The sequence below is a fragment of the Pomacea canaliculata genome, linkage group LG6 (genome assembly GCF_003073045.1).
Source record: "Pomacea canaliculata isolate SZHN2017 linkage group LG6, ASM307304v1, whole genome shotgun sequence".
Taxonomy (NCBI): Eukaryota; Metazoa; Mollusca; class Gastropoda; order Architaenioglossa; family Ampullariidae; genus Pomacea; species Pomacea canaliculata.
The window spans coordinates 16,491,885-16,507,204 of record NC_037595.1 but is presented as its reverse complement, the minus strand read 5'-3'; the positions used below and the strand labels follow the sequence as shown (position 1 = coordinate 16,507,204).

At 41.0% G+C, this 15,320-nt stretch overlaps 1 protein-coding gene across 3 annotated transcripts in view; it reads right to left on the bottom strand.

Moving 5' to 3' along the window:
* LOC112566806 (E3 ubiquitin-protein ligase rnf213-alpha-like) overlaps nucleotides 1-15,320 on the bottom strand; it is a 206,149-nt gene that overhangs the window by 61,640 nt on the left and 129,189 nt on the right. For all 3 annotated transcript variants that reach the window (XM_025243173.1, XM_025243172.1, XM_025243175.1), the window contains exons 51-57: nucleotides 10,261-10,420; nucleotides 8,357-8,430; nucleotides 7,937-8,069; nucleotides 7,336-7,443; nucleotides 6,930-7,015; nucleotides 5,118-5,306; nucleotides 113-239 (exon numbers count right to left, since the gene is read on the bottom strand). In XM_025243173.1, the coding sequence (XP_025098958.1) occupies nucleotides 113-239; nucleotides 5,118-5,306; nucleotides 6,930-7,015; nucleotides 7,336-7,443; nucleotides 7,937-8,069; nucleotides 8,357-8,430; nucleotides 10,261-10,420 (877 nt within the window). The remainder of the gene's footprint in view (nucleotides 1-112; nucleotides 240-5,117; nucleotides 5,307-6,929; nucleotides 7,016-7,335; nucleotides 7,444-7,936; nucleotides 8,070-8,356; nucleotides 8,431-10,260; nucleotides 10,421-15,320) is intronic.

Below are 15,320 nucleotides of genomic sequence, written 5' to 3'. Positions count from 1 at the left end.
CAAGACAGGTAGGGATGCTAACAGCTCTATCTCTAAAGAACTGATGACATTTACAATTTTTTCTGTTGCTTCATCCAATGATACATCATCACAATCTGTGATACTCCCATACCTGTGCTTTTGCTTTTGGCTTTTCACTGACACCGAGTTTGTTCCAGACCTTCAAGACAATGGCAGCAGCAGTGTCAGGGTGGTAACCCATGAAAACGTCGCCCACTGAATCCTCTGTCTGTTTGGATCTGTGGAAACAAAAATAGCAGATATCTAGAGTAAGTGTATCTTTAAGTATAGGAAATACCTCCCTCTTTATTACTGTTGTGTGAAAATTGTGTGTGACAAGTATGGATATGCAGGAATTCATGCACATGTGTATTTGAGAGACACAGATAACAACAGTTCTGTGATTGTCACATAGTGAAAGGGTTACTCAAGGCCTGTGATAAGGCTGTGGCGACAGTCAAACGTTTCAAAAATATATTTAGTTACAATTGCAGAGCACGAGAGCAATACAGGAGAAATAAATGATTCGTTTCTCACTTAATTACCACTTATTAGCACTATTGCGGTTGCCAATGTTTTATAAAAAACGAAAAAATCCAGGGAAATCGACCCTTGTGTCCTTCCACCGAGTAACCACGATAGCTTCCCGAGATGGTCAAGCAGACAAGTCTGGTTGTGACGTCAGTCAGTGACGTACAGGAAGTGTCTGAGGTCATTGCCAAGATTTGACGTCATCATCGGTGGTGTCTCGTGAGTTTATTTAGGTTTAAAGTGAACTTTTCAAAGCACAGTTTAAAAAATTATAGAAAACAGTCTGTTTCACTTGATAAGCAGTCTTGGTCATATGTCATAAGGTCACGTGACAGAGAACGAGACTTCGTCTAAGTAAACGAAAGAGACCTATGTCATTTCTCTTCTTAAACACAACATGCTACAAAACCTTCAACTTTTCCCATATGAAAAGATGCAAAAATAGACGAGATTCACGTGGATCCTACTCTTTACGCGATTCTTAGCAGTTTTATTTTGCCTTTAGAATCCCTTTAAAGATAAGTCTAGAATAATATTTTCTTCTTCCCAGTGGTACCAGCCACACCCAAAGCAAGCTTGCCCACTAGTTCCAGTTGTCAGGGGTTCATGATATGACACATCAGCAGTGAAGGATCGTCATCAGGTCTGGTCTTGTGCCATCTCGAGAAAGTCTCCTAGTGGATGGCTTGTTTGCTCCTTCACATTTGCAAGCCAATTTAAGAGGTCTGGTTCCTGGGGAACCACCATTAAGGTGGCAACTGTGCAGCACACAAAATCATTTATCTTCCACTCTGTATATGATTTGGAAGAGTCTCCTTGGTCACTTGGACTCAAATGCTTCAAACTATTACTCTAAGTGAGCAAGGTCCACATTTTGCACCTGTACATCATGATGTGGACAACTAACGACTTGTACTCTGTGCTGAAGTTAATGATCTTGTTTTCCCATATCTTGTTGAGGCTTACCATATATCTAAATATCTAAGCTCTGGTCACTGACTTCCTAAGTAGGTCACACATAAGTTACAAGAGCCCAGATGGGCAGTTTATATAATGTCTAACTTTTTCTAATCTTCAGCAAGCTTTCAAAAAATTTCAAACCCAATCGTTCAACCAATGAAGGAAAATGCTGGATCTGAATTATTGTCTGTTTGGTCTGTATATGTAAATGTTCCAACCACTCTAAAATGGGCTTACAAATGAGCTTACATAAACTTTTCATTTTAATGGCCTGATTGGCTAGTTTAGGACCATGTGATTAGTTTAAAAGACCATGTGCTTAACCTCTACCATCATTTTTCCATCTGCTGGCAAGGGAAGTGGTCGACATAAACATCTTAAAATGGAAAGCAGGTTCATCTAGTACTTTATCTATCTTTGCAATGTTGTAAATGTTCCAATCGCTCTGAGAGAGGCTTGCATAAGACCATAAGCTTAACATTTTGATCCCCTGAATGGCTAGTTTAAGGACCATGTGATTAGTTTAAAAGACCATGTGCTCACTGCTACCACCATTTTTTTACATCTGCCAAGGGAAGATGCCCAAGAAGAGTGGAGAAGAAACTACGAAGGCCCTGTCTGTGCCAAAGAGTCTTGGAACACAAGGAATGATCCACAGCATGGACGCAGTCACTAATCATACCCCTCCCTGAAGAAGAAACAGCAAACAGTACCAGAACTATAGAACCACAAGCCTTATCAGCCACCCAAGGAAAGTCATGCTGAAGGTCACACAGAAACCAATCACAAACACCGCAGAAGAGGTGCTAGCAGAAGAACAGGCTGGCTTCAGACCACATAGCAGCACAGTAGAGTAGATCTTCAACTGTTGCATTCTCATAGAAAAGCATCTTCAGCATCAGCAAAACCTCTACCACAACTTTGTTGACTTTTAAAAGACATTTGACAGAGTCTGGCACTAACGGCTATGGCATATGATGCGAAAATTCATCATTGAAAAAGACCTCGATCAAGTTGTCGAAGCACTGTACAATACCTCAACGAGTAAAGTACTGCTGAACTACCAAATAGGAGCTTACTTCTGCGCCACAGTAGGCATACGTTAAGGATGTACCCCATCACGGATGCTGTTTAATACCTTCTTTGAGACATCATGCGTAAAGCTCTCCATGACCATCATACTTCCATCTCAATTGGTGTAAGACTGATCTGCAACCTATGCTTTGCAGATGACATAGATCTGTTAGCAGGCACTAACAAAGAACTGCAAGACCTCACCGACAGACTGACAGACAGTTCAAATGCATATGAATGGAGACCAGCACTGAAAACAGCAAAGTTATGGTCAATGGAAGCGGCAAAGCCGAGATCTCTAAGAACAGGGTACAGCTCTAAGAGTAAACAGCTTCAAATACTTGGGAGCCACCCTCTCCAAGGACATCAGCTCCACACCAGACATCTGCATCAGGATCACAACAGCAACAGTGGTAATGGCTAGGCTAGATAGGATTTTATTTGTTTAACGCTGTGCCAGAAACTAGGGCTATATCACGGCAACAAAAAGTAATCTTAACTGTAAAAGTTTAGGGACAACACCTCCTGAGTGATATAACTACAACATTCTTAAAAAAAATTCAATGCGAGAAGTAAACAATACGTAAAAGAGTGGGTAAAAGGAGTGGTGAAGCCCAAAAAGGCCACACAAAAAAAAACAAAAAACAAAAGAAAAACAATTATCATGACATAAAATATCTTAAATCTGATGGTCAAGTCCTATCCTCCTTAAAAAATTGTAAAGACTGCTGCCAATGGGATGGACCTGAACAAATAAAGTAAAGAATTTGCTGTAAAAAAAATAAACTGCCGGCGGATACTCTGGAGCTCAGGACAAACAATCACAACATGTATCACACTAAAATTTCCCCTACACCATGGACTAATGGGTGGTGGCTCACCTCGTAAGGGGTGTCCTTGCGGGACATAGGTGAGTCCTAACTTTAATCTCGCAAGAACCACCTCCTCCAACCTCACAGGTAGGCAGTCGGAAAGACAGGGAAGGCTGGCATGTAATTTATTTTGGCCCAGAGTGTACAAGTGGCGATGCCATAGGGACTGAACATAGGCCGAGAAGATAGGTTTACAGTCTGATGATACCAGTAAGTGTAGCTTGCCTTGAGAATGATATGTAGCCTTAGCAGCCTGATCTGCTCGAACATTACCTGAGATACCAGCATGGCCAGGAACCCCCCCAAAAAACAATGTCCTTGTTACGATGAATGAGTGGGCACTAATTGTATAAGGTCCGAAAACAGCACGGTATGCAGGGTTTCCAGGATGAGCTTTTAAACGAGACATAGAATAGCATGAGTTTCAGCCGACGAAGAGAAATTGGAGGCTCACCAGCTTCTGCGTACAAACTTTGTACAGGAGTGGTGCGGAAGGCACCCAAACAGATGAGAAGCCCTTGATGGTGAATAGGATCGAGAATTTTGAGGTAGAACTCCTGAGCAGAGCCATAGATCAGTGGTTCTCAAAGTGTGGTCCACGGGCATAAGTCAGGTGATCCGCAGCTGACAGTCGTCATATGTCAGCAAAGTGATGTTGAAAGTGATGCATTCCTCGCATTAACATTTTAATTACAAAGAACAAGGTACGTAGTTTTATGTCAGGTTATTACTATACTACTGTTACAGAAGGACATTTAGTTTTGAATTGTAATGAAACAAATGCAGCAATTTAAATTTGAAATTCATAGCATGGACTAATTTTTAGGACTTGGTGATCCGCCATATTTTTTACTTAAGTAAAGTGGTCCGCGGTCCGAAATACTTTGAGAACCACTGCCATAGATGATGGATCCATAGTTTAGCTTGGGGGGGACCAGGGCACGATGTAGACGAAGCAGGACTGTGTGGTCCGCCTCCCAGCTGACATGGCCAACTACTCTAAGAATATCCAAGGCTTTCTGACAAGAAAGGCGCAGAGATTTGATAGGAGAGAGAAAAGACAGTTTATGGTCAAAGATGACCCCAAGGAATTTTACTTCCTGGATCACTCTGAGTACAGTGCCATTAACAGAAATAGATGGATTTGGAAACATACCTTGAGGTTTGCAAAAGTGGATGCAAACTGACTTCGCAGGAGAAAATTTGAAGCCGTTTTCCGTCACAAACAATTGTATAATGCTTAGGCTAGATAAGATCTGGCATAGCCATAGGATAAGGTTAATGTCAAGTACAAATTGTACAAATCCCTGGTAGTTCCAATCCTGCTCTATGGATGTGACACGTGGACTCTGCACCCTGAGACGGAAAGGAGAATCCAGGCATTCGAGATCAAGTGACCGAGGAGGCCGCTCTGGATCTCATACAAAGAATACAGAATCAACAACTTTGGAAGAAATAAGATGGCCATGCTCATAGGACACCAGGAACCTTTACTTTCAACAGTCAAGTGACATAATCTGGTCTTCTTTGGTCATGTGACCTGGCATGAAACCCAGTCGAAGACTTTCCTTCAAAGCACCTTAGAGGGTGTCCATGGTGGCCAAAGAACTGTTTTACAAATATCAAAGACTAATAATCAACATATACCAAACAGATTCTAAAATCAAACAAATTATATACCTGTTATTTTGCTGGACATTATTTCCTTCTTTTGCAAAACCTTCTGCCCATTTCTCAAGTTCCTCAGTCAACTTGAGTTGCTCCTCCGTGAGGATGTTGTTCAGTGTCAGGAAATGTTTCTCTAGACGATTGATGAGGGGAATGGGGAAAATGTTGTACACAACCTGCTTCTCTGCCACAACAATCAGTCTGTGTGCAAGAAGAAGAAATCAGATTGATGTTATTGAAATAAATAATCCAATAGTATGATTTAATATAACAATTTATATAATTAATACTCCAGGCGGTTGATGATGGAGATGGGGAAATTGTTGGAAACAACATGCTTCTCTGCCACAACAATCAGCCTGGGAACAAAGAGACAACCAGAAGTCTTAATAGGTATGTTTTGACAATCCACAACCTCTTTCTCTGCCACAACAATCAGCCTAAGAACAGGAAGACAATAAGAAGTCTTGAGCACTAGTATATATTGATAATAAAACAAATGATAATACTCTCATAAATCTATCCTATCAAGAGACAGCAATAGAATTCTGCCAGGAATATCTTGACAATAATGCAGATAATAATATAGTAATGTCACAGGTCTATACTTTCAAAATGGCAGATAATAAAATTCTGTCATGTATACATACTAACAATAATGCAAATAATAATATAATACTGTCATAGGTTTCCACATTCAATAAGTAAGAAAGTGAAAGAATTTTGTCATGAATATATACTAACAATAACTATATTTTGTTAGTAAAAGAAATCTGCTCAAAGCATTCTGATAACAATGGAGATAATGAGATATATCAAATACTGCCACAGGTGTATTATGATAGTGATGCAGAAAATAACGTGATACTGAGCATATTCTGATAGATGACACTCTGTCTAAATTTCTTCTTCAAGGCACCAGGAGGTCAACACTGAGGTGAATATAGAAAGAACTGGAGAGGGAACATGAAGGAGTGGACTGGCTGTTTCCTGCTCAACACTGCTCAAGACCAACCCAAGTGGAGACACTTGTCAGCTGCCGTAGACAATTAGTTGATAGGGGAACCCGTACAGGTGGGCCGGCCTGACTGAGGACCAGCCCACCTGGCAGGATAGCTTAACTGGTGATCAGCAAGTATTAATCAAGTGCTGGATGATAATAATGATGATTCCAACAACAAAATAAATATAATTCTGTCATGCAATATTTTCTGCAATCAATTTTTTGTCACAAACTGCATGCTCTTGTCATAATCATCAGTTAAGAAAGATGGATATTGTGATAAAATTTGACACTGATAAGGTAAATCAACTGAGAAAAGTACATGAAGAACATTTAGAGTAGACGTGGTTAGAACTGTCATGAGCTGTGCATCAATATGTGCAAAACTGATCTCATCAACTGATGCTCAGCTGAAACACTCAGGCCCTACTAAAACTGGCATTTTACTGCATCAGGATTGAGTAAAGATTCCAAAATTACTTTGCACAGACCAAACATAAGGCCCCATTGCAGACACCCAATTACTACTTTGCTGACAGAACATAAATCCCTTGTTCCATTTTCCAAAGGCTAATCACAAACAAGTTCTTGAATTTCTTGGATGTGGAAAGGGTTAGCACTGTACCCAAGCATTTAATTTATAAAATAATAAAATATTCCTGCCATAACCATGATAACTGGGAAAAGTAAAGGAAAAAAATACTTAAAAAAAAAATACTTAAAAAAAATACTTTAATTGCTCTGTCTAGATACAATATCTCTATGTGGAGAAGTCTACAGCTCAAGCAATCTCAAATGATCTAAGTCAAGAATGTACATACCTAAACTTCAGGTGCACCCTGCACTTTACTCGGTGAGTGCCAAGACCCAGATCGACATACCGCTCTCCCCCAAACAGGGCATAGTACTGCATTAACACACAGCCCACAACCCCCTTTTAAAAAATCATTACCATCATAAAATATCGGCAATATGCATAAACAGATGATATACAATTTGTATGCATAATTTATACATTTCTCTCAGAGCAAAACTATGATTTAAAAATAGAAAAATTATCAACCATTTATTAACTATTTATTTTGAATAATTATACAGAAACATATGGTCATCAACAAGGACTGCCTAAAAGCTTTTCATAATGTTTCTTTTACTTCCTCTGAAGCTGATGCAAGCACAGAAACATATCATAACACATCCCTATGTGTTACAACAAAGTGGGCTCACCTGATTCAGAGCATCATAAAGACTCTCATAAAGATTATCCAGGTTCAAGAGGATAACTGTCTGTCCCATTTCCATGCATACCTTGATGCGGTTGATGTTGCGGCAAATCTGAAAGTGTCCCATATATCAAATTTGGTGTTCATAAACATAAACTGTGCACACAGTCTGGTAATCAAATTAAATATTGTAAAGTAAATTTGGTCCTGATATATGGAATCTGTATTGGGTCCAATACTTTTTGTGTTATAACATCTGTCTGATGCTATGTCACGCATGTGAGTTCTGCCAATGATGCACATCTTTAACAGTTAGCTCTACTGACTGAACTCTCTGGACTACTGACACAGAGATGGTATAAAAATCAGTTTTTTAAATACCTGGTTTACCATGCTACCAAACTCTAAGTGGCTATGTGAAATTAAATTATCACAAAGTTTAATATTCCTCTGTGCACAAACAACAATTCCACATTTTCAAAAACTGTTCAGCGACCATCATGCAAGTAACCAAAATATACTGTATAGATACAGCAATCACACATTTCCAAAAATGGACCAGTGACTTTCACACACATAACCAAAATATAATGTTTGAAACTTACTTGTGTATACTCTTGGTCCTTTGGGAAACTACTACCAAAGATTGGTACCACTTGTTCATTGGCTAACAAGTTGTCAAAGAGAATGGTGAGTCCTCCATAATTCTCTGTTAGCAGCAACAAGTATCGACTTTCTCTGAGACAAAAAGAGACAATTATACATAAGAAATACTGAATAGATTATTATATTTTCTTTCATCTTTTACTTTCTTAAATAAAAATGTTGTTAATAAAATAGTTTTGGATGAGATGGTCAATAGAGTCCCTTTCATGTTTTGTAGCATATTTAGTAATTGAAAAAAATGTGCAAGTCAAAAAAGAGCAGTTAGAAGGAAAATAAAATGAATTTATACGGCTACCAATAAAAGAAATCAAACTATGTCAGTTTAAAATTTGCTCAACGTCAGGAAAATAACTGCATACCCGTCCATGTTGTCTCCTTTGAGAGCTGCTTTGATAAGACCAGCTGGGGAACAATCTGGGTCATATGGGCGAGCCTAAATTGGAACAAAAAAAATATGGTATAAGCTTCTTTCATTTCTTCTCCACCTAATTTTGGATCGCCCTTGCAGTCCTTATGTTCTCACAACTGCATTTAGGCATGTATATGTGTGTCATCTCCATACATATATGGTAGTGTGGGTGGTGTGGGACATCGGAAGAAGGTGGGATGGAGGATGGCACACAGGGAGGGTGGAGTGGTGGTCGCTGGCCGAGTGCCGGCTCAGTGAAACAATGGACGGGCGGCGTGGGAGTGAAACAATAGGTGAGTTATGAGGGGGGCGGGGCACCGATCAGGGGAAAACGGTCGACAGGCCGCCTTGATTGACGGACGGTCACGCCCCGGGGTCGGGTGCACAGTTAGTGATCTAGCTCAGTCACCACTTCAAAAGTGCGGCGTTAATCGAAAGACAGGTACACTCAGCCGTGCGAACACAGTTTGTATTGTTTTCTTTGTCTTCAACGGCACACCTGCTGAATGAGAGAATTAAACTAAGGGCCGCGGAAGTCAGAGGCTGATGTGGCCGACCGTGGGAGAAAGGAACGGTTGATGTTACAGGTACCAGAGAATAGCGCAGTGGTCAGTAGTTGTTTTAGTGTTAGAGTGATAGCGTCAGGGCCTGGTAGATTGAGTGGCGAGTAGTCACGTGTCCTCTTAGTATATAGTTTAGGGGAGATGTATAGTTGGGGCCTTTTCCCAAACACAGGAGCAGGGACTACCGTCTTTGAGTTGGTCGGAGGAGAGAGAGTGTGTTGGATCGAGGTTCGCCAGAGCCAGCACCATCGACTGGCATCAGAAATAAAATCTAGAACCCACGAGATTGTTGAGTCTTGTTATTGTGGAAGGATTGCGGGAAGAGCCCGCATCTAACCCTGTTACACATACACATGATACATGATCTCTATGTACATAAGCACACACACCCAGTGGTGGTGGTTAAAAAACTTGCTTGTCACCACTGCAGTAAATTTCCCAGGGTTCAGATCAATCTTGTCTCAGGCCACTCTCTGTAATACCTGTTCACAGAGCTGGGCTTTGGGGGTTTCTCTGGTTTGCTCCCTACTCTCTCTCTCCTAAAAGGGCAAAATCACCTTTAGGTGAAAACCAACCAAGAAAATGCCTCCCCTCTGTTTGCCGCAGTGAAGTGACAGACCTGTTAAGGTTGCATGTCCACAAGTAGACTTACATTTATTTAATCTGTGTTAAAAGACAGTCCAGTCCAACGACCTTATGTGGCATGGCAACTGGTTACCCTGCTGATTACTTGGAGAGGAGGATGCTCAGGTCAATGACCCTAACCCTCAGCTGTAAATATTATAGGATCTTAGAGTAAGAGTGTGTGACTTGTTTTGCAGTACTTATGTATGAATGTTAGAAAAGTTATTGAATATAAAAACTGTTGATATAAAAACTGTGGACTTGCCTATGATGTGGCTTTATGCAGTTTGACATTATGTCCACTTTGTTATTTCTCCTGTTTTTCATCATCTGTCTGCCTGTCTGATGATTTCACACTTTGCTGTTGGTGCATGTTTTTAAATGTGTATGTTTTTTAAAAGTAGATGGGTGTCGATTTCAGGTAATCAGAATTATTACATGTTCTCTTAAGTCCTTGATCCGGAAAGCAATCAATATATCATGGCCAGGATAATCTAAGGCAATCTTTGTGTTTTGTTGAAAGAATGACAATTGCCATATTTGTGTGATGTGGACATGATAGCTAAAAAAAATTTAATTGTCAATCATGTTTTAAATTCCCTCGTTAAATTAACAAGAGGCAGTTTAGTTGCTCTGCTATAGACCATCTCAAAAGTTTGTGATCTACCTTCTCGGGTGAAAGACTGGCTGGAAGTTGTTCCCTGAAAATGTCAACAGGGTCAATGCCGTCCAGTCCACCGAAGTTGCGTCGAATGGCAGCAGTCAGTTGATTTGGAGAAGGACGGTCTCCACTTTGAGCAGCAAAGGAATAAACCATTTTTACCAAGCTAAAACCAAACATAATGCAAACACAAACTGATTAAATATTAACAAAATATAACACAATTTTTAAAACATGTTATAGTGTGAAATCCTTGCTAGGCAGAAGCACAAAGCAAAAGAGCTGTCAACTAGCTATGACCAGATCCTGACACTAAAAACCATGTAAAATCCTGACAATGGTTAAAAACTGAGAAAAAAATGATCATTGATCTCACTGACACATTTGACTCATGTGACTAGGTGATGTTAACGATCACAATGGAGGAAAGATGAAAAAATACAAGAGGTTTGCAATCAAACATTCACAATTAAACAATAAGAGAATGTTTATATTACTAATATGAAGTTTAGACTAGGTAGGCCTTGTTTTGTATGCATTAGGAACATTTTGTTGACTGTGCATTAGGATGTAGCATCATCCAATGAATTGTAATGAATAAGCAGTTGTGAGCACATTTGGGGTTTAGTACAAACAACCAGCTATTAGTTTAGTTTAGTCCTTGTTACTCCTCAAGAAGCATTAGGCCGCAGCGACATCTTGTCAGCAGACCTGGTTTTGGGCAGCCCCCTCAGTTGGGCCCATCTTGGTTCTCAAGTCCTTTGCCTCGCTCTCTACTGTTCTTTTCCAAGTCTGCTTTGGTCTCACAACTCTCCTCTTCCAGTCAAGTACCTGCTTGGCAATGGTGTCAGCTGGTTTGCGCAGGGTGTGTCCTATCCAGCCCCATTTGCGTTTTGTGATGTCTTGACTAGTGGCAGTCTGGTTGGTTCTTTTCCACAGGATGCTGTTGGAGATCTTTTCAGGCCATCTTATTCCCAGAATATGGCGTAGGCATTGGTTGGTAAAGGTCTGCAGCTTGTTGTTGATGACATTTGTCACTCCAGGTTTCAGAACCATACAGTAAGACAGCTTTCACATTGGTGTTGAAGATGCATGTCTTACTGAAGAAAGGTAATGCTCGAGAGCTCCAGATGGGTTGTAGGCTGTTGAAAGCATGCTGGGCTTTGTTGATGCAGCTTATGATGTCATCGTCTGCTCCACCATCCTTGTTGACAATGCTTTCCAGATACGTGAAGCGGTCTTTTTCCAGGATGTTCTCTCCTTGAAGTTGGATTCGGAGTTCCTGCTTGTTGTTGATTCTCATCACTTCAGTATTCTTTCTATTGACCTTTAAGTCAGTCTTCTCTGCTTCCTCTGCTAGCTTACTCAGTTTGGTTTGTGCATGTTGTTGCCGATGAGATAGGAAACTTATGTCATCTGCAAAGTACAAATCATCTACCTGTTTGGTAAAGGTCTGCTGGATACTGATGTTGTTTTGGGTTGTCTTGTGCATAATCCAGTCTATGACCATCAGGAAGATTATTGGTGATAATATTCAACCCTGTCTTATGCCGGTCATCTTTACGAAAGGTTTAGTCAGTTTGAATAACTTGGCAGGATGAGTCTTCGTACAACCCCTGAATAATGTTTATGAGCTTAGGTGAAATGCCGTAGTGGATCATCAGCCTCCAGATGACATCCCTGTCTAAACTATCGCATGCCTTCTTGAAGTCCACAAAAGTTGCATAGAGGGAGGACTGCCACTCAATAGACTGCTCAATGCTGATACAGAGGGTGTCAACGTGGTAAGTGCATGACATGATCCCATGCTAATTGTTGCCCTGAGAGAGGTCTCCTTTTTTGGTAATTTGACCAGGTGGCCTAGTTTCCAGTCTTTTGATACTAGCTCTTGTTTCCAGATCTTTTGTAGGAGGGGCTGTAGAATTGTTGCTGTTGTTGGGTCTGCCTTTAATGCTTCTGGGAGTATGCCATCCGGACCTGCTGCTTTGCCACTTTTTATTCTTTTGATAGCTTTGATTATTTCTGTCCTAGTAGGAGGGCTGGTGTTAACGTCTTTGTCCTGCATCGTTTGTTATAGTCTTGCTGTCTTTGTCTTTCACTGGCTTATTTAGGTAAATGTTCTTGCCTGACAGAGTTTGTGTTATTTCGTATAGTGGCTTCATGTTTCCCTGTATAGCTGTTGTCTCTGTTTCTTCTGTCAGTTTATGGGTGAAGCATCTCTTGTCCTCCCTGACAGACCTCTTCACTTGACGGTTGGCTTCCCAATATTCAGTTCTGAGATTTTCCTTCTCTTGTTGATCTTAACACTGGTTGAGCTTCTGTTTCAGTCCCTTTCTTAATTCAATCTTTGCCCAAGTCTCTGTGTTTTCTTTCCCTCTTCCCTTGAACATCTGTTCCAGTTTTCTTCCAAATGCTCTTGAATGTTGACCAGTGTTCTTCCACTGATTCTTCTGTCAGTCCTGAAAGGGCCTAATACTTATTCTTGACTTCTCAGTTTTTAATTTCCCTTGTTTCTTTTTTCTTGAGGTATTGAGTGGTGTGGTCTGCCTGCTGGATCAATGAAGGAGTTCAGCTTAATCTTGAAGATAGCCACTAGAAGTTGGTGGTCTGAAGCAACATCTGCACCTCTTCTCACTCTGACATCTTCAAGATTACTTTTCCATTTTCAAGCAACTGTTATACGGTCTATCTGGTTTTCTGTCTGGCCATCAGGGGAAGTTCAAGTTGTCTTGTGTATATTTTTATGTGGGAACATAGTCCCACCTATGATGTGGTCATTGAAAGCGCAGAAGTCTGTGAAGAGCTCCCCATTTTCATTGCAGGTGCCGACGCCATGTCTTTCCATGATGAGTTCCCTGTTGGTGTTATCATCTCCCACTTTGGCATTTAGGTCTCCCATAATGATCTTCGGATCTCTTCTTTGCATGCAGTCAAGCAGAGACTGCAGGGAACTGCAGGTCTTCTTTTTCCTCTTCATCTGCTGCATTTGCTGGTGCATAACATTGGATGATGGTGATCTTCCTTCCTTTAGCATTGAATCTTGCTGACATGAGCGATGGAAAGATTGGTTCCCAGGCCATCAGTGCCTTTGTTGCCTCTTTTGACATCAGCAGTGCTACTACATGGGTACGATCGTGGTCCAATCTTTGTGGCTAGAGTAAATAATGGTTTCTCCTGATGTTAGTCTGGTCTGGCCACTTTCATTCCATCTGGTTTTTGCATAACCTGAGAACCCTGATGTTGTATTTTCTCATTTCGCTTGCCACTTGAGCTGACTTGCCACTTTCGTAGAGGGTTCTGATGTTCCAGGTCCCTATCCTGATTCTTGCCTTGGTCGTCAAAAGATGAATCAGCGAGCTGGCTTCCCTAAGGTTTTCACCAGCACACGTCATAAGCTCTTCTAGAGAGGAATCTTCCCGACCAGGCCCTTGTTGTGCTACTGTTGCAATTTCTGTAACAGCTTTTTTTCAATTTAGTGGGTTGTTAGACCAAAGCAAAACCCCCAGTTTGGAGGGCCACAGGGTGCAACATTTCAGTCTGGCCTCTCCCCTGACAGACCTATTCGGCTTGTTTAGACCTGCCAGGAGCACATGGCTCCTGCCGACATAGCTCTGTTGATCGACAATGAGCACAAGCCACCTCACCACTACAAGGCTGGTGATGGCAACCAGCTATGCTGAGTTCAAAAATATAAAGCAAAGAAATCTACAATGAGCAGGACACCTTTTTCTGCCCCCAACAGGCAACACTCATGTTTTTCAACTAAATGTTCCCATTTTTTGTCAAAAGTTTTATATTTGATAACTGCAAAAAAAATCAGTTTGTGATAACATTTGCACTGTCAGCAATAATTACTAACAGTACAGGTAATGGGTTTCATTTCTATAAACTGGGTCAACGAAAAGCTTGCTTAGAATGAAATGATGGCATAAAGTCTCTTGACTTGATGACAGCTCAAATGTAACCATCCCTTGCATTCCTCCCATAGATTATGATGCCTCATTCAGAGGTGGTTTCAGTGTGAGTTCCATAGATGGCAGCAAGCCTTGCAACGTTTGAGCATTCTCCTTTAGTTTAGGAGGTCGAAATTTTCTGACTTGCTTGTTAAGACCCACCAGCTTGCTTGGCGAATTGGATCCACTTGCTGCCTTTCTACTGACTTCATCGTCATTGACAAAAGAACACTTTCCTGATGGGCCCAGTTCCATTGCACTACGGGCCATGTTATATTCCTGCAGGCTGATGGCTTAATTTGTTGAAAAGTGGTTTGGTCTGTCAGTGCATCTTTGGGCAACACTTGATGCTAAACTGTGTAGGTCCATAGCAAACAATGAAATATCAGGGAAGACAGTTTGTTACTTGGTTGCACTGTTACCACATACAGCCGACATATCTTACTAGCAGTTGTGAGCCATCTAACCATCGACATGGGCCCAGGCTTTGTCCGCAGTAAATCGTCACTGATTTTTCCACTTGTAATAGTTGTGATCATTTTGTACAGGTAGGCTTGGTCATTACTAAAGTTTGCCATTTTCGATTTCTGGAAGAGGATCATCATTGGAAATGAGTTGACATCCTTCTGCAGAAAGTGGCAATGATGCACAATTAGCCAATGCATTTCCAATTGGTTCTTTCCACAATGTAGGTCCTTCAGTTGGACCAATGAGTGTTTTGCAGAGCTGGCGGAATGGAAGCTCCTTCAAATGTAAAGAGCAAATGAACCACTGCAAAGGGCGACCAGCATGAAGCTCTAACAGATGTATTGCCCCAAAGCAGTGCCTAGTGTTCACAGCTGTGCTGTCGGCTCCAAATGTCACGATCTTACCTGTAATTCCCCCTTTCTTCAATTGCACTGTGAATGCTATGACCAATAGAAGAACCTGTGCCTCGTTCCATTAATAAAAGGCCCAGACAGAAAGTTCCAGGTTGACCAATTATTATGTAGTGTTCTTCAATTGTCTTTATACTTTACCACTTGTCTCCCCTTCTCTCTCTCACCAGTGTCAGGTCTTGTCACCTATCATAAAATATTGCCATGATTTCCTCTTCATTGTTTATAGGAGTTT